We start from the raw sequence: 27,647 nt of genomic DNA, 5'->3' as shown, positions 1-27,647 counted from the left end.
TGTGTGTGGGCTGCATTTGTGTGTGCGTGTGTGTGTATATGTGTCTATTCTTGACAGAGGCCATTGGCCAAAAGCTTTAAGTGTGAAAATCTTTTTGTTGTGCCAATCTGTGACTCAGCATATTTGCTACATTGCGAGTAGCAACTTTCCTTCTCATAATAAAGTTATAGAACTGTTGTTCATGTTAGGCTGTGTAACCATTCCCATTACATACCTTGCAAGCAATGAGACTAAGATAAGAGAGACCAGAGGACAAACGAAGGGAGAAAGAGAATAATTTCCCCTTCGCTTCAAGTACAAGTGTAGCATCAGTGTGGCAAACATTGATATGAAGTACCATCTTCTGCATGCTGCATAGTATCCTCTAGAATACAAATGTACATGCTAATGGCCTGGACATCACTGAATACTGATGACATTGTAACATATTAGGTCAATGACAACAAAGTTTTCTCATCAAATATGCAGTTCATACCTCTGAATAGATAATTTTGACTCAAGTATGTACCTTTTTTATAAAATTGTGGTTTATTATATCCATAATGTATGATTCTAAATCATTCAAGAATATCAATAATTGTAATAAGACTTCACCATTATTAATTTAGCACAAAAGACTTTTGTTACCATTAATATGTTGCTGCCACAATATGATTTACTTTCACGTGTTATGGTTTTTCTGTTAATTTTGTCTAATCATTACTTATTTTAAACTAACATTCCAGTTATAATGATGCCTGTAAATGATAAACATATTATGTATACTATACTCTTGATAATTTTTTTAAAATCTTTATGTTGGTACCTTTCTGGCCACAAGTTATATACATGTAACTTATTAGAATATATATAGGGCAAAATCAAAATTAAAATTTTTTACATATTTTTGCAACTTATTTATCAGTTAGGCATTGTATTAAATCTTCTGTTTTTTACAGGCTATTGCAGCAATGGTGAAACATTTGAAATGGAATCATGTGATGGTTGTGCATGGTACTGATGACTACAGTAAAAATGTTCTGCATACATTTATCAGCTTAACAACAATGAGTGATGACTTCTGCATAGTCTCTGCCCAGGAATATCACACTGCACCTCAAACAGGAAACAGTGACATTGATAGACAAACTGTTACAAAAAATCAGCAGCTTTATGGGTCTATGTTGTCTGTCCTAAAGCTGCAGCTTCCCGTAGTGGTTCTTATGAGTTTCTCCGACTATTACTCTTTTTTGAAAGATTTCCATACGTATCTACACTCTGGAAACCTGTCACATGTTATTGATAGCAAGCAAAAGAAGAATAAATTCATTTTTTCTGACCTTCTAACGCATGAAGATTTATCCTTAATAAATGAAACTTCTTTTGATGTCTACTCTGTGACATTATTACCTGATTATGTGCCAGCATTTGAGGACTACTGGGAAAATAGAAAAGCTCATGTGAAGGTAAATGTCAAAAGCAATGATTCATATTTGCAGCTATTAAGTTTAATTTCTTTCTGAAGTTATTATGTGTTTCAGAATTTGTCACAGACACGCACACAGAAGGACAGATGGCTTTTCCAGTACCTTCAGCAGATACATAATACAACAGAGGACTCACTACATATTGCATTACGAACAAGAGCTGTACTTTCTTCCAGCTACACAGTCCTTGTATTTGCTCAAGCTCTAGAACAGGCCTGGAAATCTGCATGTTTCAATAAAAATGACGACTTCTGCCCAGAAATGATGGATCTTGGAAGAAATGTGTTCTTGGAAAATTATTTTGAGCCAGTCCTAAAGAACTCTGCAGTGTTCAATCAAAGTGAAACTGAGGAAGAACAAAGAAAGTTTCACACATTTGTGCTTGTGAAGTACCAGAATTCCTTACAGAAAAATGATTCTGTTGAGTTAACCAAGGTGATTTACAACAAGTAAATAGTCATAAACTTTATAAACATTTTTTACACTCATTTCTCTTCAGCTTTTTCAGTTTCTACTTAAGACACATATGGTTTCTAAAAATCGTATATTTCTGTAGAGAGAAAGCAACTGATTGATTGCTTAAAGTATTTTGTAATAGTCTTTCTTTTATCACTACTGTTTGCCTGAAGTAATAACATTATCATAAGTGTAGAAAAATAATATAGGCATAGAATGAGAAAAAGTTGACACTTACCTGCAAGGCACATATATATTCTGTTGATGACTGCAGCTTAACATCTGAACTTGTATACGTGATCAAATCAAACATGTACATTTGACATCCCAACCCACCTGCCACCCCAGCCAGGCAAACATCATCTACAGATTATGCATTCCAGATAGGATAGACGGCTGGCTAAAGTCAGGTTGGTAAGCTTAATGCATGGAATCATAGACAAGAAGGAGGAGGGAGAGCAGGGTAGGGGAAAAGGAATATGCAATCAGGGATCATTTCAATAAATGAGTATATATACAGGGTTATTACAAATGATTGAAGCGATTTCACAGCTCTACAATAACTTTATTATTTGAGATATTTTCACAATGCTTTGCACACACATACAAAAACTCATAAAGTTTTTTTAGGCATTCACAAATGTTCGATATGTGCCCCTTTAGTGATTCGGCAGACATCAAGCCGATAATCAAGTTCCTCCCACACTCGGCGCAGCATGTTCCCATCAATGAGTTCGAAAGCATCGTTGATGCGAGCTCGCAGTTCTGGCATGTTTCTTGGTAGAGGAGGTTTAAACACTGAATCTTTCACATAACCCCACAGAAAGAAATCGCATGGGGTTAAGTCGGGAGAGCGTGGAGGCCATGACATGAATTGCTGATCATGATCTCCACCACGACCGATCCATCAGTTTTCCAATCTCCTGTTTAAGAAATGCCAAACATCATGATGGAAGTGCGGTGGAGCACCATCCTGTTGAAAGATGAAGTCGGCACTGTCTGTCTCCAGTTGTGGCATGAGCCAATTTTCCTGCATGTCCAGATACACGTGTCCTGTAACGTTTGTTTCACAGAAGAAAAAGGGGCCGTAAACTTTAAACCGTGAGATTGCGCAAAACACGTTAACTTTTGGCGAATTGCGAATTTGCTGCACGAATGCGTGAGGATTCTCTACTGCCCAGATTCGCACATTGTGTCTGTTCACTTCACCATTAAGAAAAAATGTTGCTTCATCACTGAAAACAAGTTTTGCACTGAATGCATCCTCTTCCATGAGCTGTTGCAACCGTGCCGAAAATTCAAAGCGTTTGACTTTGTCATCGGATGTCAGGGCTTGTAGCAATTGTAAATGGTAAGGCTTCTGCTTTAGCCTTTTCTGTAAGATTTTCCAAACCGTCGGCTGTGGTACGTTTAGCTCCCTGCTTGCTTTATTCATCGACTTCAGCGGGCTACGCGTGAAACTTGCCTGCACGCGTTCAACCGTTTCTTCACTCACTGTAGGCCGACCCGTTGATTTCCCCTTACAGAGGCATCCAGAAGCTTTAAACTGTGCATACCATCGCCAAATGGAGTTAGCAGTTGGTGGATCTTTGTTTAACTTCGTCCTGAAGTGTCGTTGCACTGTTATGACTGACTGATGTGAGTGCATTTCAAGCACAACATACGCTTTCTCGGCTCCTGTCACCATTTTGTCTCACTGCGCTCTCGAGCGCTCTGGCGGCAGAAACCTGAAGTGCGGCTTCAGCCGAACAAAACTTTATGAGTTTTTCTAGGTATCTGTAGTGTGTTGTGACCATATGTCAATGAATGGAGCTACAATGAATTTATGAAATCGCTTCAATCATTTGTAATAGTCCTGTACAAAGACAGTGATACATTGCCCACACTTATGTTGGGAAGGAGTTGGAGAGTGAGGTGTAGAATGTGGATAAAGACTATTGAGAAAGCAATGTTAAAGCAGTAAAGGATCCATAATGATAGAAAAAACTCAAAAAGAATAGTGGGATGTGGAATTACACTAGCAATATAATTATCGTAAGGGGCAGGAATATGTGCAAAGATACTGTAGAGGAGGAACTAGAGTGACAACAAGGACTGAAATAAATGGCTGTCCTTCAGTTTTATCCAGGCACATTTACAATGTTATCAATGTTTCTGAAACAAAGAATGGATAAATGAAGGACAACTAATGTCAATTTCTATGCAAGTACTTACCGTAATCCAGGAATTATTTAGAGATTTATATATAGGACAGCTGAAGATGCCCACATTGTAAAACTGAAATTTACTGTAAAGTATGGGATTTTCTCTACAGCTGAGTAATAATACATCATGAAATCCAGAACAGTTTACACCTATGAAAATTATCAAGGTATCCTTGGAAACTGGGGAAGGGGCAGTATCAGGTGTAGGACACGAATTGTTGGTTATGGAGCCTAGTACTCAAAGAGGAGCAAGGGGGCAAGGACAAAAAATATGTTTAAGAGGCATTTCCCTTCTGTGCAATTGAGAAATGCAAGTGTTAAATAGAAGAGTGCATATGACATAGGATGTGAATTAGATGTAGGGTTTAATCACATTTTGTACACCTTAAGTTCTCCCACCAACTGGTCAATCTTACTCTTGGTCACAGTGACCCTTCATTACAATGGACAGTTGGTTTGTGATCAGCACAAAAGCTGTGCAGTGCTTGCTGCAAAGTAAGCATATGACAGTCTGCTGGTCATTTCTACAAAAGTAAGAATACTGATGATGTGACAGGAAGAGAGAGAGAAAGAGAGAAAGAGAGAGAGAGAGAGAGAGAGAGAGATAGTGTGAGAGAGATGGAGTGAGAGAGAGAGAGAGTGAGAGGGTCAAGTGAGAGAAACATTATCCTATGCAACTAGTTGGAAGCTGAGCTGCAATCAAGAACTTGCTTCTCCATACTTCTTCTATATCAGTGGGTTTCAAACTTTATGCATTCATGGCTCCCTCAACCAGAATATAAACCCAAGCTCCTTTTGCTTATGAAGTCTGACTTGAAGTTTGGGTAAATTAAAATCAGTTTTAAAAAATGAACAAGAGTAACTAATTTTGGTGTCTTTCTCATACCTCATCCACCCCATCTGAAACTATTACTCATCCAAATGAGGTTACAGCATTAGAAAAGACTAGCTATATATGTGTGATGCAATTAAAATAAAATGAACAAGAGTAGTTGACATAACAATATTACGAGAAGGAAACTTGCTACTCTTCATATAGCGGAGATGCTGATCACAGATAGGCACAACAAAAAGACTCTCACAATTATAGCTTTCAATCATTAAGGTCTTCATCAACAACAGACACACATACGTACACACACACACACACACACTCATGCAAATGCAACTCACACACGTGACTGCAGTCTCAGGCAACTGAAACCACAGTGCAAGCAGCAGCACCAGTGCATGATGGGAATGGCGACTGGGTGGGGGTAAGGGAGAGGCTGGGGTGGGGAGTGGGAGGGAGAGTATGGTGGGGGTGACAGACAGTGAAGTACAGCAGGTTAGAGGTAGGGCAGGGGAGAGATGGGTAAGGGGGAGGAAGTAGCAGAAAAGGAGAGAAATAAAAAGACTAGGTGTGGTGGTGGAAAGACGGCTGTGTAGTGCTGGAATGGAAACAGGGAAGTGGGTGGATGGGTGACGACAGTGACTAACAAAGTTTGGGGCCAGGAGGGTTATGGGAATGTAGGATGTATTGCAGGGAATGTTCCCACCTGTGCAATTAAGAAAAGTTGGTGTTCAGAAAAGCTAAAGTTGGTGGGAAGGATCCATATGGGACAGGATGTGAAGCAGTCGTTGAAATGAAGGATACCATGTTTGGCAGCATGTTCAGTAACAGGGTGGTCCACTTGTTTCTTGGCCACAGTTAGTCGGTGGCCATTCATGCAGTCAGACAGCTTGCTGGTTGTCATTCCCACATATAATGCAGCACAGTGGTTGCAGCTTAACTTGTTTTCACAGGTAGCCCTGCCTTTGAGGGGATAGGTGATGTTAGTGACCGGACTGGAGTAGGTGGTGGTGGGAGTATGTATGGGACAGGTATTGCATCTAGGTCTGTTAAGGGGTATGATCCATGAGGTAAGGTATTGGGAGCAGGGGTTGTGTGATGATGGACGAGTATATTGTGTAGGTTCGGTGGATGGCAGAATACAGTGTGGGAGGAATGGGAAGGACAGTGGGCAGGATATATCTCATTTCAGGGCACAATGAGAGGTAATGGAGAAACCATGGCAGAGAATGTAATTTAGTTGCTCCAGTCCTGAGTGGTACTGTGTTACAAGGGGAATACTCCTCTGTGGCCGGACAGTGGGACATCGAGAGGTGGTGGGAGACTGGAAAGATAAGGCTTGGGAGATTTGGTTTTGTACAAGATTGGGAGGATAATTATGGTCTGTGAAGGCTTCAGTGAGACACTCAGTATATTTCAAGAGGGACTGCTCGTCACTGCAGATGCGATGACCATGGGTATCTAGGCTGTATGGAGGGGTGGCAGCTGTCGAAGTGGAGATATTGGTGGTGGTTAGTAGGTTTGATATGGACAGAAGTACTGATGTAGCAATCTTTGAGGTGGAGGTCAACATCTAGAAATGTGGCTTGTTGGGTTGAATAGGACTAGGTGAAGCAAATGAGGGATAAATTGTTGAGGTTCTGGAGGAATGTGGATGTGGTGTCCTCACCTTTGATCCAGATAGCAAAGATGTCATCAATGAATCTGAACCCGGTGAGGGGTTTAGGATTCTGGGTTCTTAGGAAGGATTCCTCTAGATGGCCCTTGAATAGGTTTATATAGGATGGTGTCATGGGATTGCCCACAACCATACCCCGGATTTGTTTGTAGTTAACGCCTTCAACTGAATTACATTCTCCGTCAGGATTTCGATTACCTCTCCTCATTCCTTGAAATGAGAAATGTCCTGCCCACTAGCCTTCCCACTGAGTTTAGTTAAATGATCTCCAGACACAGACTTTTATTTTTCACTAAGTCAATGTCACTATCTTCTAAAACAGAGTAAAAAGTAGGAAAAATGTAATGTGCATCTTTATCATCCAACCTTTTCTTCCTCAATAGTAGTTTGTTTCTGAAGGCTGAAATTTTGCCTGGCAGGTGCAGAATGTTCATTTCATTACTTTGAAGGGATACATTGAATCAGTTGATTTTTTTCGAATATGTCACAAAGATATGCCTGCTTTGAAACAAAGTCACTGTCTACAAATTTTGCAGAACTCATCTTGAACAAGATAAGAATAAAATTCATTGCTGAGTTCATACAGCTTTTTGAAGACTTACCCACCTGAAAGCCAGCAAGAGTTACTGATATAAATAGTGGAACTGGGCTCAACCCTCATGTCAAAAACACCTTGACTTAACATGCTAACTTTTAAAGAAGTTTATGTTTTTGATCACTGATTGAAAAACCTAATGAATGACAGGGCTCAAGCTTTTTGATGCCAGTGCTTCTTGGTGAATAAAACAGTGTGTCCAAATAGATTACAAGCCTCTGTACAGACCAGAGCTTGTAATGCAATGTAACAACCAGAGCATACTGTGACCTCCATCTGTACACACACGTAATCAGTTTTTCCAGTAAAAGAGTGTAATATTTGAAATAAGGCTGTTTCTTTTTTTCTAAGAGTTATTTTCCTGCGGAAAAGATGATGTCCATGAAATACACTGAAGAGCCAAAGGAACTGGTACACCTGCCTAATATTATGTAGGGCCCCCGCAGGCTCTAGAAGTGCCACAACACAACTTGGCATGACTCAACTAATGTCCGAAGTCATGGAGGGAATTGACATCATGAATCCTGCAGGACTGCCCATAAATCCATAAGAGTATGAGAGGGTGGAGATCTCTTCTGAACAGCACGTTGCAAGGGGTCCCAGATATGCTCCATAATGTTCATGTCTGGGGAGTTTGGTGGCCAGTGGAAGTATTTAAACTCAGAAGAGTGTTCCTGGAGCCACTCCATAGCAATTCTGGATGTATGGGATGTCTCACTATCCTGCTGGAGTTGCCCAAGTCTGTCAGAATGTGCAATTGACATGAATTGATGCAGGTAATCACATAGGATGCTTATGTACGTGTCATCTGTCAGGGTCATATCTTGACATATCAAGGGTCCCATAGCACTCCAATTGCACACGTTGTAACAATCTTTTAAATGTTACTACTTAACTTGTGTTGGCCTGTGGTTCATCGATGTTGTGGATGCTGTGAATAATGAGAACATCATGAAAATTTCAAGCTTGACAAATTATTTACTGACATCAGCTGATCGACAGAACTGACGTAAGTGCGAAACAACTGACAAAACTGAGTTACTTTACAACCTCACTGTGTTGCTTTAAATACCATTTTAACAATTGCTACCATTGTTTATTTATTACAAAACATAACTTACAATTAAAAACTATTTCATCTAAAGTAACTGCTGTTACTTTTGTACAGGTTATAAAATATAATGTCAAATAACTTGATATTTTTTATCATCATCTTGGTTTCATGTGTGAGAATTAATGTACAGTCTGATTTCAACAATTATTTTGATTTTACTTTAATTTCGTAATTAGTGACTGTATGAATTTTATTGCTAAGGCTTGTTCGAAGTATACACATCATGCTTCACCAGATTACATAAATTAAATACACACATGATTTTCTCAAATACCAGAATTTTGTAAATTTGAGTGGTGCAACTAACAAGAAGTAAATATCTGCATAATTTACAAGCAACATTAATTACAATGGATTATGTAAAAATGAATAACGAATGAAATTACATCACTGGATAATGATTGTTATTTTCATTTGAATTGTTATGAGGTTTCTGTGTTAGCAAATTTACAAATTGCAATTGTGGTAATTAGAGGTGTTAGTTATTTATGCTAACATTTCCACAGCCTCTTAATATTTGTTGCTAAACATTTATTACTTCAGTTTCATGATATAAGATTTAATTTGGCATATATACATATTTTTTGTTAATGACAACAATCTATTAACAATCATGAGAATGTACATCATTCCAGAATATTCTGTATGTATTTACAAAGAAGAATACATTTTTTGGGCAAACTGAACTGAATGACACCTATAAAAATACACATAAAAGACCTTAGGAAGGGCTGAATCATACGATAAATACACGAATGCATATAAAAAGGTTGTATCAGACAGTTCATAACAATTTTGGGGAGGCTGTTTCATTATAATGTCCCACACCATTACAGAACCCCCACCAGCTTCAACAGTCCCTTGCGACATGGATTGATGAGGTTGTCTCCGTACCCATACACTTCCACCCGCCTGATACAATTTGAAACAAGACTCCGCCGACCAGGCATCTTGTGTCCAGTCATCAACAGTCCAATGTCAGTGCTGACAGACCAAGGAAAGGCATAAAGCTTTGTGTCATGCAGTCATCAAGGGTACATGAGTGGCCTTTGGCTCTGAAAGCCCATATCAGTGATGTTTGATTGATGGTTCACGGGATGACGTGTTGATTTCCCAGCATTGAAATATGCAGCAATCTGTGGAAGGATTGCACTTCTGTCATGAATGATTCTCTTCAGTCGTTGTTGGTCCCATTCTTGCAGGATCTTGTCCTGGTTGCAGTGATGTTGGTGATTTGATATTTTACCAGATTCCTGATATTCATGATACACTCATGAAGTGGTCGTATGGGAAAATTCTCACTTTATCGCTACCTTGGAGATGTTGGGTCCCATTGTTCATGCACCAACTGTAACACCACAGTCAAACTCACTTAAATCATGATAATCTGCCACTGTAGCAGCAGTAAGCAATCTAACAACTGCACTGTCTTGTATAGGCGCTGCCGACCTCATCACTTTATTATGCCTCTTTAAGTACCTCTGTATTTGAAAATGCTTGCCTATACCAGTTACTTTGGCACTTCATTGTATGTTGCCACATATAAACTGTATGTGACTAATTAGATGTGCATCACTGTCAAAAACAGATTCACCACTAATCTTTGAATTTTTCAACCAGCTGTGTGTGTCACCTCTACCAAGTATTCAAGGACTATTAGTATTATCTGACAAAAGCACACAGGCTAGTTGCATGGCAGCTGACTCACCTGTCATAAACAGATGCCATGTCCAGAACAACTGATGAAATGTCTTCCACTGTAGTTGCTGCCTTTGGCAGGTCAAAATTCGGGGCACTGCCACCTTTGGCAAGTCAAATGTTGGGACATTTCAAACAAAAGGTAGCACTTAGTATATGAAATGTGCAATTCTTACTAACTGTCATCAGTTCTTATTCTCACACCAAAACTAAACTACAAAAACCCCACTCGAAATTTAACATATTTAAAACTTAACAGTATTTACCTTATACATTGTTGAAAAGCAATGGGCTGGGGCTGGAGCTTATAGATTCATAATTGTCATCACTACACTCACTTCCACTGCTATTCGCCATTCCACTTAATCTACTCAGCATTTTGGACTTTGGAAAACCCTCTAATAACCATAATACTGTTCTGATAATTTTTTGCTCTTACAGAACAGTGACAATATAAATGTCAGTAGTCCTTCAGTCAGTCACTCCATAAATACAACTAACTCTTCAACATTATTATGAAAATGGAGCAGCAAACAGTTGACTTTTAAACTCATTGTTTTGTTACTCTCTTGTGTATTTTACACATTTTTTGTTTGGCTTCCAAGAGAAAGATCATAAACTGAAGAATATGAAATTCAAAAGTATGCTGTATGATACCAAAAAAAGGAAAGTAGGAACTTGAAGGTGTCCTGTCATACTTGTGTGGGGACGTGGGTCAATTATAGAAAAGTAGGGACAATCCCTACAATACTGGGACACGGGAACCCTGTTTCCTGCTTGGCTCCTTGCTTTTGGCTACATGGTTGGCAACTTTGTACAAAAGACTTTGTAGAAATTGTAGCTTGTTTGGATAAAATATTTTTCATAGCATTTCTTTCAACTTGTGGGAAAAATATTCCCATGATTCGTTTATCTAACTATCATGATTCGACTACAAATTTCATTTAATTTTACTAGGAAGATTTTTCTGTAGCTGTAACTTTGAAACAAGTGGCACACAGTGGACTTTTTCATTTCCAGCAGTAGTACACATAAAATTGAATTTCAAGTAACTGTAATTCCTGCATTTTTTTTTTTTCTATTTATGTCTTTACAACTGCAGCATACACTTGAAATGTCATGATTTATAACTGCAGCATACTCTTGAAATGTCATGATTTATACTTACACTGAAAAAATTGTCCATACTGACAGAGAAACAAATTTCATAGAAGGCAAACAACAATTGAAAAGACCTGCAGCTGATAAAACTAGCCTTCAACCTGATTGTTGCTGAATCGAAAGAAACAAGTTACTTAGAACGATTCAACTGCCATAGCCCACATGCTTTACTTTGCTTGGACACCAAATAAACCAAATCATTATTTTGAAGAATCTATCATGATGCCCCTCCTGTAAGGCTGCAATGCCCCAGGGAGCCACGACGCACAGTTTGAAAATCCCTGTTCTATCTGATAAGTGGTTTTCTCTCCTAATAGTATTTAATATCTGTGAGTATTTTCTTTTCCACTGTAGACTAAGAGCTTAATTTTACTACAGTGTGTGGTACACACAAAAAAATCTTATTAACTTTATGTTTATTCCCATCACAGGTCATGTTGTTCAACTCAGCCAGTGGTGCACATTTAGTAAATGAAGAGATTCTGCCTAACTTAATTGTTGCTTGTCCTGTGGATGAGAATGGTGAACAAGACTGCAGTATATGTTCTCAAATCAGACTTGACCGTGGAGACTCAGGGAGACACTACAGTGTTTATGCTCAAAATGTACACAAGGTGGAGGCAAGGAAACTTGTGACTCAGACGTATATGGAAGAGAAAGACTATACAATACTTCTCAAGTCACAGAATAATATGTATATTGCATTTGTACTTCCTGTTCATAATGGCACTGATGCTGATTCACTTATTCAATGCAGACAGGATGCACCAGTTGATACTGAGGCAGTGAGACAACTAGAAGCATTTCTGTGGGCACTACAAAAAGTTAATGGTAATTTGAAAAAGACTTTAGGCGGAAATATTGAAATAGGAGCCATTTTATTGGATACCTGCAATTCACGGGTGAGAATGATGACATTAGCTGCAGGATTAGAAACTTTTTCAAATAAGATCACTGGTCAACATAGTCATAAAGTAATAGCAGCCATCAATGGATTAAGATCACCTGATGGAAAAGTGTTGGATGAAATTTTATCTTCACTTAATATAACATCCATATCCGTCAGCCAGTCATCTACTTTCAAAACTGTGGACACAAACAGAGGAGCTTTCATACTACAGGTAAGAAATAAATTTTATGGTGGTGGAAATTGTTTTGCCACAGCTGCTTTCTATTAAACTATTACTTTTTTTTGTTTGAAAAATATGTCATCTTTATACCAATGTTGAACAGAAGTAAAATTTTATTAATTGTTTATAGTGTGCTCCATACAAGTAGAACATCAAAAGTATTAAAACAAACAACTTGAAGTGATGTGGAATAAAATTACATTTGAATAATGTGCAAGCAACTACTCTGAAAAAAGGATATTGTTCTTCCTCTTATAGTACTTGGCTACTGTTTTACAAATTACTTCATACTAAACATTTACACAACTTCACTGATTTCAGAGAAAACTATCACCTGTCAATATACTGAAAAAACTAATAAACTGCTTGATATGAACATAGAAGTCAACTGAAATTTAGATCTCAAAGCCTGAATATTCTGATAAATTGTAGGAGTAGCTAATAAGTATTATTTTACTTTGTTTTTTAATATCCAGGGATTTCAAATTTCTCATCTATGTTACGTACTCCACAAGCCACCATCTGGTGCATGTTTGTGACGTTTGCCTGCTTTATTATCTCATTGCTATAATATTGGGCCCTTATATAATAATAGGCACTGAAAGTACACATTGTTCAATGGTTAATTTATGGAAACTGCAATTGAAACATACTTCATTCCATTAAGTTAATACATCAAAAAATTCATTCCTTTTAACAGCTTCTTCCACTACAAGGGTTAGGCGGAATTATTTGTTTAAATGATGAAATTAACAGCTATCGTTATGCAAACAGTACTTTTGGTAAAACTATTAATTTCTTTGGAATTAATTAAGGGCTGTCTTTGCTAACATGTTTTCAAATAGAGCCAGATAGATCCTTTAAGAATACTGTTAGTTGTTCCTCCAATGTTTATAATTAGTACAGAATTTATAATTGTTTATAAATCAACAATAGAATTTAAGTTACAAAACAATTACTGATTTCACCCTATAACAAAAGGAGTAGTCAAAGTAAATTAGAAAATCAATTACATACCAAAAACTAAGCACAGAATTAGATGTTGTGTTATATTTTTTAAAACTGAGGGCCAACCTTCCTCTTTTATGAAAATGCAAATTATACTCATGTGTGTTAATGGTAATTAGTTAAAAGTGAAAAAACCAATTTAAGGAGGCAGGTGGCAAAACAAGAGGGGAAATAAAAATATCCCAGCTTGCTTCATCACATCATCGCCACATTGGACTAGATAGAAATTGCAAATAGCTAAGTGGGCAATTAAGTGACTGCAAGTGATACCAGAAATTGGTTTTAACAATCTACATAAAAATATTATGTAAGAAATCTTATCAAAAACTATGGTACATATGTTTTTCAAATTCCAGTGTATATGAACTGGCCATATGAAAATTCCCATGCAAAATATTTACATATGGTATATTGTACAATGTCACAAAATATCCACAAGTTACACTTTCAATTAGAATTAACCATTGTCATCAAAAGTGATGTACTTTTTGGGTAAACACAGATTACATTCTAAGATTCATATCACTTTATGTCAGTCCTGTCTTGCTTAAAAAACAGATCCTCATGCGTTGCAAAAAAGTTAAACTACACTGGGCATTGCAGTTCACTTTTTAGACCGAAAATTTCACTTGCTCAATGTTAAGTAATTTTCACAAGCATTTTCACTTTTAGTGAGCTTTTACACACTTTCTCACCAAGTTGTCCATGCCTTCAACAGGTCCGAGTGGCAGTCAGTAAGGGAATGCACTGCTTTCAGTTCCCTTTGGAGGTGGTTCTCCTCCACCACAGTACATGAAAAAATAGACAAAATGCCTTACTTTAGTACACTTCCTTTTATTTCTAACTTAAGTATAAGGAAAAAATGTTTCACACGAAAAGTGATAGTCATTACTTCATAAATAAATACAGTACATAGTTCTCATAATCTCATAATAATTAGCACTAAAATTGGCTATAGTACAAAAAGTGGGGACTAGCAAAAATTTAAAATCAAGTGCAAATTAGACTACAAAACATTACTGTAAGTCATAACTGTCTGAAACTGATTGATTTTGAAAGATTTGGGTCTCTTTCCCATTTGCAAAATAGTGAAAACTCAAGATATGCAGTAGCATAGATTTATCAATCATTACTTTAAGAAAAAAGAATAGAGTCATCATCACATAACTTAATTACTACTCAACTCAAAATTAAGGGGATGGAAATTGTACCAAATCATAGCCCCACTTCTCTACTCAAGTATGAGCACTATTCTCATTCAACCAGAAAATTAAATCCTCAGAAAATGCTACCAAATAGTTGATCTTTCAGAATATTCACATCAGCCTAGCACCACAGTTATCAGTTAATCAGCAAAATTATTTTTCATTATTCCAGTATCACCACTTTAAGCTCATAATTTCTCAGAACACAAACAGAAGTTTTCAGATAACCTATAAATCTGAAAATGCAGCATTATATGACTTGTACCTCACTAAAATATTACTCTTTCTGTTAAGCTCTCGTTCCCAGCTGCAGTGCCATGAATTGCACAATATGCATAGTAGACAATGGTGCCTAGTTCACAAGTAGATCATCGTTTGTTTGTATACAGTTATCTTTTGCATTAATCATGTCTGTCAGCTCCATTATTTTACTTACCTTTCCTACCTCGTTAGCTAGTGGAGTGCATTCTCAAAAAATATCTATACTATAGAGACAGGCTCCCTAACCATTAAGGTCCTAACATTATTCATTATTTTATTATTTCATTATTACTTCATTAACTGGTAAATAAACATCTGCTCTGCTTCTCCAATGCAAAATTGATACTGAAAAACACTCCACAGTAACAGACCTGTATGCTAAGGAAAACTTAACTCTCATTACTAATCAGACAAAATTATTACTTAGAAAAAATATTATTTCACTGTATTCTATCAAATTTCTAGAGATTGTAGCCTGAGGAGCGATATGAATACAAATCTTGCTTACTCTTTCCACTCACATTACTCCAAGCGACTATGTTTAAAGTTGTAATTCCTTAATGCTAGAAAAGGCTGTACCATGACACACTTCTATGGGTAGATAGTTATCTCCATATACTGACTGCACTGAACACAAACACTTCTATTATACCACAATTAATATTAATACCTAGTATTCATCATGGCTTTTTACTCCATATTGCCTCTGCTGCTGCGCCAGATTATACTAATTTCACACATGAGCTGATTACTTCACATGTTAATTATCCTCCACATATGCTGACACCTTTCATTTTCTGTTTACCATACCTCTTTGACAAAAATTCCTTAACCGTGGTACCAGTTTACTTTCTTCCATCCTCTTATGATTCCATTACTTATAACTAACACAACATAATATACACATACTGACAGATAACACTAGAGAAACATTTTCTACAATATTTCTATACTAAGGTATCCTGCTGCACAAAATCACATGAAAGTAGAAGACAGAATAGTTATGATTCACTTATAAACTACAGATAGGATAGAAGAAGAGTTTGACCATCTCAAGAAACCCGAAAAATGAGACAGACAGATGGGGTAAGCATTATCACCACATAATGAATCCAACACAGAATGTTGAACCCCCTACTTGCTATTTGCACGAGAAATTAGTTCCAAATATTACATCAATGCTGAGATTGTGAATCACCAAGAAATTGCACTCCAACAGCTGTCCCATCAATTCCACAGTTAATAGTTACTCCTGTTTCACACTCTTTGATAGCTTACCAGTAGCACCAATAATTTTTATTCCAGAAATGTGCATCAGTACTATACTCTCTGTTCTTAAGGGATTCAAAAAATGCTGTGAAATGCAATTCAAATCACTACCACTGACCAGTAAACACTTAACATGTATCCCTTGTACACTTGTTGTTGTTATAGGATGCCACACTTCCTTTTTACTAACCATGTGATCTCCTTCATACAACAAATCCTCATTAATCCTTTCCCTGGAAAAACTATCATCCTGCTTACCAAACTAATTATCAGACACACTGTTACTTTCTCTATGCTTTAGATTTTGTACCTCTTCCACCTTTTTCTTTATTTCAGTCAATTTTGAATCTACATTTTTATTTACTTTTACCAGTTTTTCCTCTACCATTACTGCACATCTGGTTTCTACTTCTGTTTCTAAGTCATTTTTTAATCTGATTGATTTGGTTCTCAAGTTTAACCCTGTTTTCAGCACAAAATTTCCTGGGTGCTTTGGCTTAATCTTTACACTGTTTTTACAAAGCCTTTGCTCTCCTACTATAGTCATCACGAAACTTCTTTCTCTCTTTTACACATTTACTACTCATTAATGTTAATTTCTCGTTAGCATTCTGTACTTCTTTCTTTATCTTTTCATCACAATCTTTCCCTATTGCCTCAACCTTCTTATTTCATTCTGAAAGACTAGAACTAACTACCTTAATTTCCTTTGTAATTTCTTTCTGCAGTTCATCTTTTAAGCTAGTCATGTCAGTTTTAATACTACTAATATGTACTTTCATACTACCAATGTCTTCTATCATACACATACTGCTCATAATTTGCCTTAACATCACATCCACTTTTCCATCTGTCATGAACTTTTGCCCTTGCTGACTTTCTCTACTAGATTCATCTTCCTTAACCTTAATAATCTCATCCATTTCAGTACTGTTTTGATCCATTTCGCTCACATCACCATATAATATATATGGCGCTTTCATTATTCGATCTACAATAGGAGTTTCATCCCCATCATTCAAAGTTACATTCATCTCTGATTTATAACTGCTATCATCTACAGAACCAACCCCCATTAAATCTTTCTGCTCATTTAAAAACTTAATCTTCACATCTTCGTTATCAATTTTCACATCACTTCCCTGTTGTCCATTCTTGTCCATCACCCTGTCATGTTCATCAAGGCCATTCATTATGTATCACTTAATATAAAACAAATTTTTCAATGACATTACCTTATTCTTATTCACTCTTCTCCTGCTGCTCTGCTGCTGCAGTTGTCATCTCGATTTATCATCTGCACGGCTGCTGCAAGTTGTAATTCTCTCAGCAAGGCACCTTGTTTATCCCGGTCAGCTGTGTCCACCTGCGTGCTGATCGGCTGCTCCTATACTCAGTGGCTGCTTCCATACAGTCCTCACCCAGGGCACCACATGTGACATTGGCCTGCTTTATTATCTCATTGCTAGTCCTCGGTGTCAATGTACTGCGTTACTATAATGGCTGAAAAGTAGGGGAGTGGAAGTTTGACACTGACTGTGTAAATGATGTAGCCAAAAGTTGCACGGATGCAAATCATAGTTCTTTACTTTCACTGTTCACAACACCCCCCCCCCCCACCCACCAAAAAAAAAAAAAAAAAAAAAAAAAAAAAAAAAAAAAAAAAAAAAAAAAAAACCCCCTCGCCCATGGACTGGCTGTCTCGGGACCAAAATTTGGGCCCTTATATAATAATAGGCACTGAAATTACACATTGTTCAATGTTTAATTTATGGAAAGTGCAATTGAAACATACTTCATTCCATTAGGTCAAGACATCAAAAAATTCGTTCCTTTTAATGGCTTCTCGCACTACAAGGGTTAGGCTGAATTATTTGTTTAAATGATGAAATTAACAGCTATTGTTATGCAAACAGTACTTTTGGCAAAGCTGTCAATTACTTTGGAATTAATCACCCTATAACAAAAGGAATAGTCAAAGTAAATTACATACCCCCCCCCCCCCCCCCATGAACCATGGACCTTGCCGTTGGTGGGGAGGCTTGCGTGCCTCAATGATACAGATAGCTGTACCGTAGATGCAACCACAACGGAGGGGTATCTGTTGAGAGGCCAGACAAACGTGTGGTTCCTGAAGAGGGGCAGCAGCCTTTTCAGTAGTTGCAAGGGCACCAGTCTGGATGATTGACTGATCTGGCTTTGTAACACTAACCAAAACGGCCTTGCTGTGCTGGTATTGCGAACGGCTGAAAGCAAGGGGAAACTACAGCCATAATTTTTCCCAAGGGCATGCAGCTTTTCTGTATAGTTAAATGATGATGGCGTCCTCTTGGGTAAAATATTCCGGAGGTAAAATAGTCCCCCATTCGTATCTCTGGGCGGGGACTACTCAAGAGGACGTCGTTATCAGGAGAAAGAAAACTGGCATTCCGCGGATCGGAGCGTGGAATGGCAGATCCCTTAATCGGGCAGGTAGGTTAGAAAATTTAAAAAGAGAAATGGATAGGTTAAAGTTAGATATAGTGGGAATTAGTGAAGTTTGGTGGCAGGAGGAACAAGACTTGTGGTCAGGTGACTACAGGGTTATAAACACAAAATCAAATAGGGTAATGCAGGAGTAGGTTTAATAATGAATAGGAAAATAGGAATGCGGTTAAGCTACTACAAACAGCACAGTGAATGCATTATTGTGGCCAAGATAGATATGAAGCCCATGCCCACTACAGTAGTACAAGTTTATATGCCAACTAGCTCTGCAGATGACGAAGAAATTGAAGAAATGTATGATGAAATAAAAGAAATTATTCAGATAGTGAAGGGTGACAAAAATTTAATAGTCATGGGTGACTGGAATTCGGTAGTAGGAAAAGGGAGAGAAGGAAACATAGTAAGTGAATATGGATTGGGGCTAAGAAATGAAAGAGGGAGCCGCCTGGTAGAATTTTGCACAGAGCACAACTTAATCATAGCTAACACTTGGTTCAAGTATCATAAAAGGAGGTTGTATACATGGAAGAAGCCTGGAGATACTAACAGGTTTCAGATAGATTATATAATGGTAAGACAGAGATTTAGGAACCAGGTTTTAAATTGTAAGACATTTCCAGGGGCAGATGTGGACTCTGACCACAATCTATTGGTTATGACCTGCAGATTAAAACTGAAGAAACTGCAAAAAGGTGGGAATTTAAGGAGATGGGACCTGGATAAACTGAAAGAACCAGAGGTTGTACAGAGTTTCAGAGAGAGCATAAGGGAACAATTGACAAGAATGGGGGAAAGAAATACAGTAGAAGAAGAATGGGTAGCTCTGAGGGATGAAGTAGTGCAGGTAGCAGACGATGAAGTAGGTAAAAAGAAGAGGATTAGTAGAAATCCTTGGGTAACAGAAGAAATATTGAATTTAATTGATGAAAGGAGAAAATATAAAAATGCAGTAAATGAAGCAGGCAAAAAGGAATACAAACGTCTCAAAAATGAGATCGACAGGAAGTGCAAAATGGCTAAGCAGGGATGGCTAGAGGACAAATGTAAGGATGTAGAGGCTTATCTCACTAGGGGTAAGATAGATACTGCCTACAGGAAAATTAAAGAGACCTTTGGAGATAAGAGAACCACATGTATGAACATCAAGAGCTCAGATGGAAACCCAGTTCTAAGCAAAGAAGGGAAAGCAGAAAGGTGGAAGGAGTATATAGAGGGTCTATACAAGGGCAATGTACTTCAGGACAATATTATGGAAATGGAAGAGGATGTAGATGAAGATGAAATGGGAGATACGATACTGCGTGAAGAGTTTGACGGAGCACTGAAGGACCTGAGTCGAAACAAGGCCCCCGGAGTAGACAACATTCCATTGGAACTACTGACGGCCTTGGGAGAGCCAGTCCTGACAAAACTCTACCAACTGGTGAGCAAGATGTATGAAACAGGCGAAATACCCTCAGACTTCAAGAAGAATATAATAATTCCAATCCCAAAGAAAGCAGGTGTTGACAGATGTGAAAATTACCGAACAATCAGTTTAATAAGCCACAGCTGCAAAGTACTAACACGAATTCTTTACAGACGAATGGAAAAACTAGTAGAAGCTGACCTCGGGGAAGATCAGTTTGGATTCCGTAGAAATACTGGAACACGTGAGGCAATACTGACCTTACGACTTATCTTAGAAGAAAGATTAAGGAAAGGCAAACCTACGTTTCTAGCATTTGTAGACTTAGAGAAAGCTTTTGACAATGTTGACTGGAATACTCTCTTTCAAATTCTAAAGATGGCAGGAGTAAAATACAGGGAGCGAAAGGCTATTTACAATTTGTACAGAAACCAGATGGCAGTTATAAGAGTCGAGGGGCATGAAAGGGAAGCAGTGGTTGGGAAGGGAGTGAGACAGGGTTGTAGCCTATCCCCGATGTTATTCAATCTGTATATTGAGGAAGCAGTGAAGGAAACAAGAGAAAAATTCGGAGTAGGTATTAAAATCCATGGAGAAGAAATAAAAACTTTGAGGTTCGCCGATGACATTGTAATTGTATCAGAGACAGCAAAGGACTTGGAAGAGCAGTTGAACGGAATGGGTAGTGTATTGAAAGGAGGATATAAGATGAACAGCAACAAAAGCAAAACGAGGATAATGGAATGTAGTTGAATTAAGTCCGGTGGTGCTGAAGGTATTAGATTAGGAAATGAGACACTTAAAGTAGTAAAGGAGCTTTGCTATTTGGGGAGCAAAATAACTGTTGATGGTCGAAGTAGAGAGGATATAAAATGTAGACTGGCAATGGCAAGGAAAGTGTTTCTGAAGAAGAGAAATTTGTTAACATTGAGTATAGATTTAAGTGTCAGGAAGTCATTTCTGAAAGTATTTGTATCGAGTGTAGTATTTAAGTGAAACATGGACGATAAATAGTTTGGACAAGAAGAGAATAGAAGCTTTTGAAATGTGGTGCTACAGAAGAATGCTGAAGATTAGGTGGGTAGATCACATAACTAATCAGGAAGTATTGAATAGGATTGGGGAGAAGAGAAGTTTGTGGCACAACTTGACTAGAAGAAGGGATTGGTCGGTAGGACATGTTCTGAGGCATCAAGGAATCACCAATTTAGTATTGGAGGGCAGCGTGGAGGGTAAAAATCGTAGAGGGAGACCAAGAGATGAATACACTAAGCAGATTCAGAAGGATGTAGGTTGCGGTAGGTACTGGGAGATGAAGAGGCTTGTACAGGATAGAGTAGCATGGAGAGCTGCATCAAACCAGTCTCAGGACTGAAGACCACAACAACAACAACAACAACACCAAAAACCCAGCACAAAATTAGATGTTGTGTTATATTCTTTTAAACTGAGGGCCAACCTTTCTCTTTTATGAAAATGCATATTATACTCATGTATGTTAATGGTAATTAGTTAAAAGTGTAAAACGAATTTAAGGAGGTAGATGGCAAACCTGAGGGGAAGTAAAAATATCCCAGCTTGCTTCATCACATGTTGAAGAGTACCTTTTACTACTGCCAGTCATTCCCTTTCCTGTTACCCTCATAACAGAGTGATGAAAAAACAACTGTCTATATGCCTCTGTGTGATCCTAGATTTCTCTTATTTTGGTTTTGCAGTGTATCTAAGAGATGTACATTTGTGGCTATAAGTCATCCTGCAGTCAGTTACAAACAGCAGTCCTCTAAACTTCATCAGTAAGTTTTTGCAGAAAGACCAGGGATTCCTATTTGAGTTCACAGAGCATTTCGGAAATACACATTAATCAGACCCACCAGTAACAAATATAGCAACCTACCTTTGAATTGTTTCGATATCCTCCTCTAATCCAACCTGTTGGGGATCCCAAGCACAAATAGAGTATTCATGAATAGGTTGTACAAGTCTTCTATACATGGTCTACATTATGGATGAGCTACATTGCCCTACAATTCTCCCAATGAATCATACTTGACTGTTCACCTTCTCTACAATCAATTTTATGTACTATTTCCATTTCACATCACCTTGCAATGATGTACTTAGATATTTAATCAATGTGACTGTGCCAAGCAGCACACCACTTATACTATAACTCATCTACATTTAGCTTCCATTTTCTACATTTAGAGCAAGCTCCCATTCACCACACCAAATAGAAATTCTGACTAAATCATCCTGTATTCTCCTATAGTAACTCAAAGTTGACTCTATCCCAGACACTACAGCTTCACCAGCAAATAGTCGCCGATCGCTGCTCACCATATCTGTTAGACTGATTATATATACAGACAGCACCAATGGTCCCATAACACTTCTGTGATTACTTAAAAAAGTATTTGAGCCACTCACATATCTGGGAACACATTCTGTATGCTTGGACCTCATCAACAGTCTGCTGTGGGGCACTGTGTAAAACATTTTCTGGGAATCTAGGAGTATGGATTCTGCGTGGTGTCCTTCAGTCATGGTTTACAGGATATCAAGAATCAAGAATTTTATTCACCATAGATCATTTTACAATGATATTGGCTTTGTCATACAGGATGTACTAGTACAGACAGAATAATAAAAGAAACAAGTGTCAGTACATTACAGAATACATATCAACCTTGGCCCTGCAGCCAGGCGACTAGCGCGAGTTATGGTGTTCTCGTAAAGATAAGTCATTTTAGATTATAAAACATATAGATTAGTACTGATTACGTGGTAAATAAGTGTATTAGTGTGCTGTTTAAGTGTACCATTGAAGGTTTCATTTTTCTTTACGTAATAAAGCAGAAAACGCAAAAAGACCATACAGTCGTATTTTCTGTTTACGTTCTGCTGCAGCAAATCTATAGAATTTCGTTTAGTTGTTCCTTGCTCTCTCCAGCAATTTAACTTAGCGTACCTCTTCATTATTTAACTAGCATTTCCGGAAAGTAGCGTAAAGTTTAAGTTGTTGTTTCAGGAACTTTGCACGTTTGTTTTTGTTTACACACAGTTGCGTATAGGCCAAATTTGTGTAACCATATTTTCGTGTTTATCTGTAATTTAACTGACTTATTCTTAATAAACTATTACGTTTATCATGAGTGAAAAGTGCTTGACTTGCCGTAGAATTGTTAGGTCGGGGCTTTGGTGTGATGGGTGCTGTAGTTTTTTCCATGTGGGTAACTGTAGTGGCGTGGGAATAGGGGAAGTAAATGAGACTCATCAGTGGTTTTGTAGGATTTGTAGTAGAGATAGGAAGATACTAGAACAGGAGGGGAAAATTGCCACCCTTCAGGCTGAGTTAGACAAGGCCAGGGGAGATCTTGACAGGTTAAGGAGGGAGAAAGATAAAGAGAGGTGGGAAGTGGCAACAGGCAACAGGAGGAACAGGCCTACAGGCCTAGAACTTTGTCTGACAGCTTTATGGTGAATGTGGAAAATAAATTTGACCTGTTGCTTCAGTTAGAAGCTGGTGGGCCTCAACCAGTTGCAGGTGTAGACAGGGCACAACAAACTTTCAGCAGCAAATTGAAAAGTAAGAATGTAGGGAAATCAGTAAAGAGAAAGAAAGTGTTGTTGTTAGGTAGTTCCCATGGAAGAGGTGTTGGCCAACTTTTGCAGGATGAACTAGGAACAGAATACCAGGTCACCAATTTTTTTAAACCTAGTGCTGGTCTGGAGCAGGTGACAGAGGATTTAGGATCACTTTGCAAAGATTTCACTAAGGAAGACACTGTGGTTATAGTGGGTGGGGCAGGTAACAGTATTGACAGAGATCCTGGGTACAGTATAGAGTGTGACCTGGCGAAGATTGCATCAGCATCGAAGCATATTAGTGTTGAGTTTGTATCTGTTCTTGGGCGCCATGACTGACCTCATTTGAACTCTTCTGTCAAGAGAGTTAATTTGGAGCTGGAACAGCTGCTCATGTCGGGTGCGGGGTCACACATTGGTATGGTTCATGTTGATTCTCTCAGTAGGTGGGATTATACTAGGCATGGCCTTCACCTCAACAGGAAGGGGAAGGGTAAATTGGCTGGGGAAATAGCAGGAAAGTTAAAGGGGGGAGGCACTGCCATGAGTGGTAAAATACCAGTGGTTATAGGATTCAGAAAAGACCCTTTTTTAGGGTAGGGAGGACAGAAAGAAAGCAAATTTTAAGAGAGGTTAGAACTGAGACAAACCTTCAGTTTGAGAAGGAAATCAAAAAACATGACTACAGCTTATTACATCAGCATAAACAGCTATTGGTTAAGAATTTTCAACTGTTAGCAGATATTTTAACTCCACCCAATTTTAACTCAGTCAATGTGAAATTTCAGCTATCTTTATTGCATCAAAATATTCGAGGACTGAGAAATAAAATTAATGAATTAATTATCTGCATAGATGAATTAGAGTCTTCAAACCCAGCTGACATAATCTGCCTCTCTGAACATCATGTGACCACTGGTATAGAACTTTTAAGTGTTACAGGGTTTTGTAGATCAGAAATGGAGAAAGGAGGAGTTGCCACATTCATCAGGAACTGTCATAAATTTAAGAACATAGACATTCATAAATTTTGCCTAGAACAGCATATGGAAGCATGTGCAACAGAATTAGAATTTCACAAAAAAATCCTTCATAATATTAAGTGTATATCAAGCACCTGCAGGTAACTTTAATCTGTTTGTAAACCACCTTGAAGCTGTACTGGCCCATTTAACAACCAAAAACAAAGAAGTAGTGGTTGCTGGTGATTTCAATGTAGATTTCCTTAAAGACTCTCCCAATAAGAGCTTATTTGAGTTAGTAACACTATCATTCAACTTAATTCCCACTGTAAAGTTCCCCACTAGGATAGCCACTTGCTCACAAACAGCCATTGATAATATCTTTATAGAAAAGTCCAATGAACAAAATTATATTACAAAACCAATAGTCAATGGCCTCTCAGACCATGACATGCAGTTCCTTCTGTTAAATGTTAATACTGAACAGGATATAAAATCTGTTAAATCTGAGCTCAAGAGGGTAATTAGTAAGCCAAAAATTGATTATTTTAGGACACTCCTCAGAGACATTCACTGGACTGATGTTTACAGTGCTCATGGTATGAATGAAAACTATAACATTTTAGCTAATAAAGTGCTTACCTTGTTCGAACACTGCTTTCCCCCAAAACTTACCAAGGTTAGAGCAAAGTCTACAAAGAAGCCATGGATTACTTGAGGAATAGGGGTATCTTGTAAAACAAAAAGAAAACTGTATCTGTCAATCCGAAACATTTCCAATGTTGATGCTATAGCACATTATAAGAAATACTGCAAAATATTAAAGACTGTAATACGGATGTCAAAGCAAATATATTACAAGGAAAAGATAGTCATATCAGATAACAAAATAAAGACAATACGGGATATAGTGAAGGAGGAGACCAGTAGAACCAGACATGAAGAGGAACAAATAGCATTAAGAGTAAATGATACATTGGTGACAGATGTGTGTAGTGTCGCAGAACTTTTTAACAAACATTTTATAACTGTTACTGAAAAGATGGGGTTGTCAGGTTCGGTAGATGCTGCTATGGATTACCTTATACCAGACATTTCAAGTAACTTCCATAATATGAATTTGACCCTCACTACCCCAACAGAAATAATGTCCATCATAAAATCTTTAAAATCAAAAACATCTAGTGGGTATGATGAAATATCAACAAAGTTAATTAAAGAATGTGATTCTGAGCTAAGTAACATATTAAGCTATCTGTGTAACCAGTCATTTATCAGTGGAATATTTCCTGAATGGCTGAAATATGCTGAAGTTAAACCACTGTTTAAGAAGGGAGATAAAGAAATAGCATCAAATTTCCATCCAATTTCACTGTTGCCAGCATTCTCAAAAATTTTCGAAAAAGTAATGTACAGTCATCTTTATAACCATCTTATCTCAAATAACATACTGTCAAAGTCACAGTTTGGATTTCTAAAAGGTTCTGATATTGAAAAGGCTATCTACACTTACAGTGAAAATGTGCTTAATTCATTAGACAAAAATTGCAGGCAACTGGTATATTTTGTGATCTGTCAAAGGCATTTGACTGTGTAAATCACAATATCCTTTTAAGTAAACTAGAATATTATAGTGTAACAGAAAATGCTGCAAAATGGTTCAAATCTTATATCTCTGGCAGGAAACAAAGGGTGTTATTAGGAAAGAGACATGTATCAAGCTATCAGGCATCATCCAACTGGGAACTAATTACAAGTGGGGTCCCACAAGGTTCCATTTTGGGGCCCTTACTTTTTCTTGTGTATATCAATGACCTTTCATAAGTAACATTGCCAGATGCCAAGTTTGTTTTGTTTGCCGGTGATACAAACATTACAATAAATAGCAAATCAAGTATAGTCTTAGAAAGATCAGCCAATAAAATATTTGTGGACATTAATCACTGGTTCCTAGCCAATTCTTTGTCACTAAACGTTGAAAAAACACACTACATGCAGTTCAGAACTTGTAAGGAGTGTCCCAAGAGTATATGTCTAACATACGATGACAAGAAGATAGAAGAAGTGGACAGTGTTAAATTCTTGGGATTACAGCTTGATAATAAATTCAACTGGGAGGAGCACACCACAGAACTGCTGAAGTGTCTAACAAATCTCTGTTTGCAATGCGAATTTTGTCAGACATAGGGGATATAAAAATGAAAAAGCTGGCATACTATGCTTACTTTCATTCCATAATGTCATATGGGATTATTTTTTGGGGTAATTCATCAAGCCAAGCTAAAGTTTTCTGGGCACAAAAATGTGCAGTAAGAGTTATATGTGGTGTGAACTCAAGAACATCCTGCAGAAGCCTGTTTAGGGAACTAGGGACACTAACTGCTGCTTCCCAATATACGAGGGCTGTTCAGAAAGTAACCTCCGGTTGATTTAAAAAAATACACCAAGTTAAATAAAAATATTTTAATATATACATCTTACAACTACATCTTTGCACTATTTTTCTACATAGTCTCCATAGCGATTGAGGCACTTATCGTATCTCTTCACAAGCTTTGAAATTCCTTCTGCATAAAAATCACCCGCTTGTGCCTGGAGCCAGCCTGTGACCGCATCTTTGAGCTCTTCGTCGTCATCAAACCGCTGTGACCCGAGCCATTTCTTGAAATGCATGAACAGGTGATAATCACTTGGCGCCAGGTCTGGGCTGTAAGGTGGATGGTTGATAACGTCCTACTTGAAGGACTCAAGAAGGGCCATTGTTCTGCGAGCAGAGTGAGGACGGGCATTATCGTGCAAAAAAACGATACCGGAAGTCAGCATACCACGGCGTTTGTTCTGTATAGCCCATCGTAACTTTTTTATTGTTTCACAGTACACGTCTTGATTAATGGTCATACCACGTTCCATGAATTCAACCAACAACACCCCTTTGGCATCCCAAAACACCGTTGCCATCAGTTTTCTGGCAGAAAAATCTTGCGAGGCTTTTCTTGGTTTGGTAGGCGAATTTGAATGTGCCCACATCTTTGATTGTTCTTTTCTCTCAGGGTTCACGTACTTAATCCAGGTTTCGTCACCGGTCACGATTCTGTTTAACAATGGTTCTCCTTCGTCCTCATAAC

The 27,647-nt window shown here is 37.9% G+C and overlaps 1 protein-coding gene across 1 annotated transcript in view; it reads left to right on the top strand.

Annotated features, from left to right (window-relative positions):
- Nucleotides 1-733: 733 nt before the first annotated feature.
- The window catches only part of LOC126484952 (uncharacterized), a 91,576-nt gene continuing 64,662 nt past the window's right edge, over nt 734-27,647 (top strand). The window contains exons 1-5 of the mRNA XM_050108553.1: nt 734-739; nt 939-1,445; nt 1,521-1,901; nt 11,636-12,325; nt 16,550-16,679. Coding sequence (XP_049964510.1) covers nt 734-739; nt 939-1,445; nt 1,521-1,901; nt 11,636-12,325; nt 16,550-16,679 — 1,714 coding nt within the window. The remainder of the gene's footprint in view (nt 740-938; nt 1,446-1,520; nt 1,902-11,635; nt 12,326-16,549; nt 16,680-27,647) is intronic.

Source organism: Schistocerca serialis, chromosome 6, assembly GCF_023864345.2.
Source record: "Schistocerca serialis cubense isolate TAMUIC-IGC-003099 chromosome 6, iqSchSeri2.2, whole genome shotgun sequence".
Lineage (NCBI taxonomy): Eukaryota > Metazoa > Arthropoda > Insecta > Orthoptera > Acrididae > Schistocerca > Schistocerca serialis.
The sequence above is the reverse complement of the archived record's forward strand: the minus strand, read 5'-3'. Positions and strand labels throughout refer to the sequence as shown.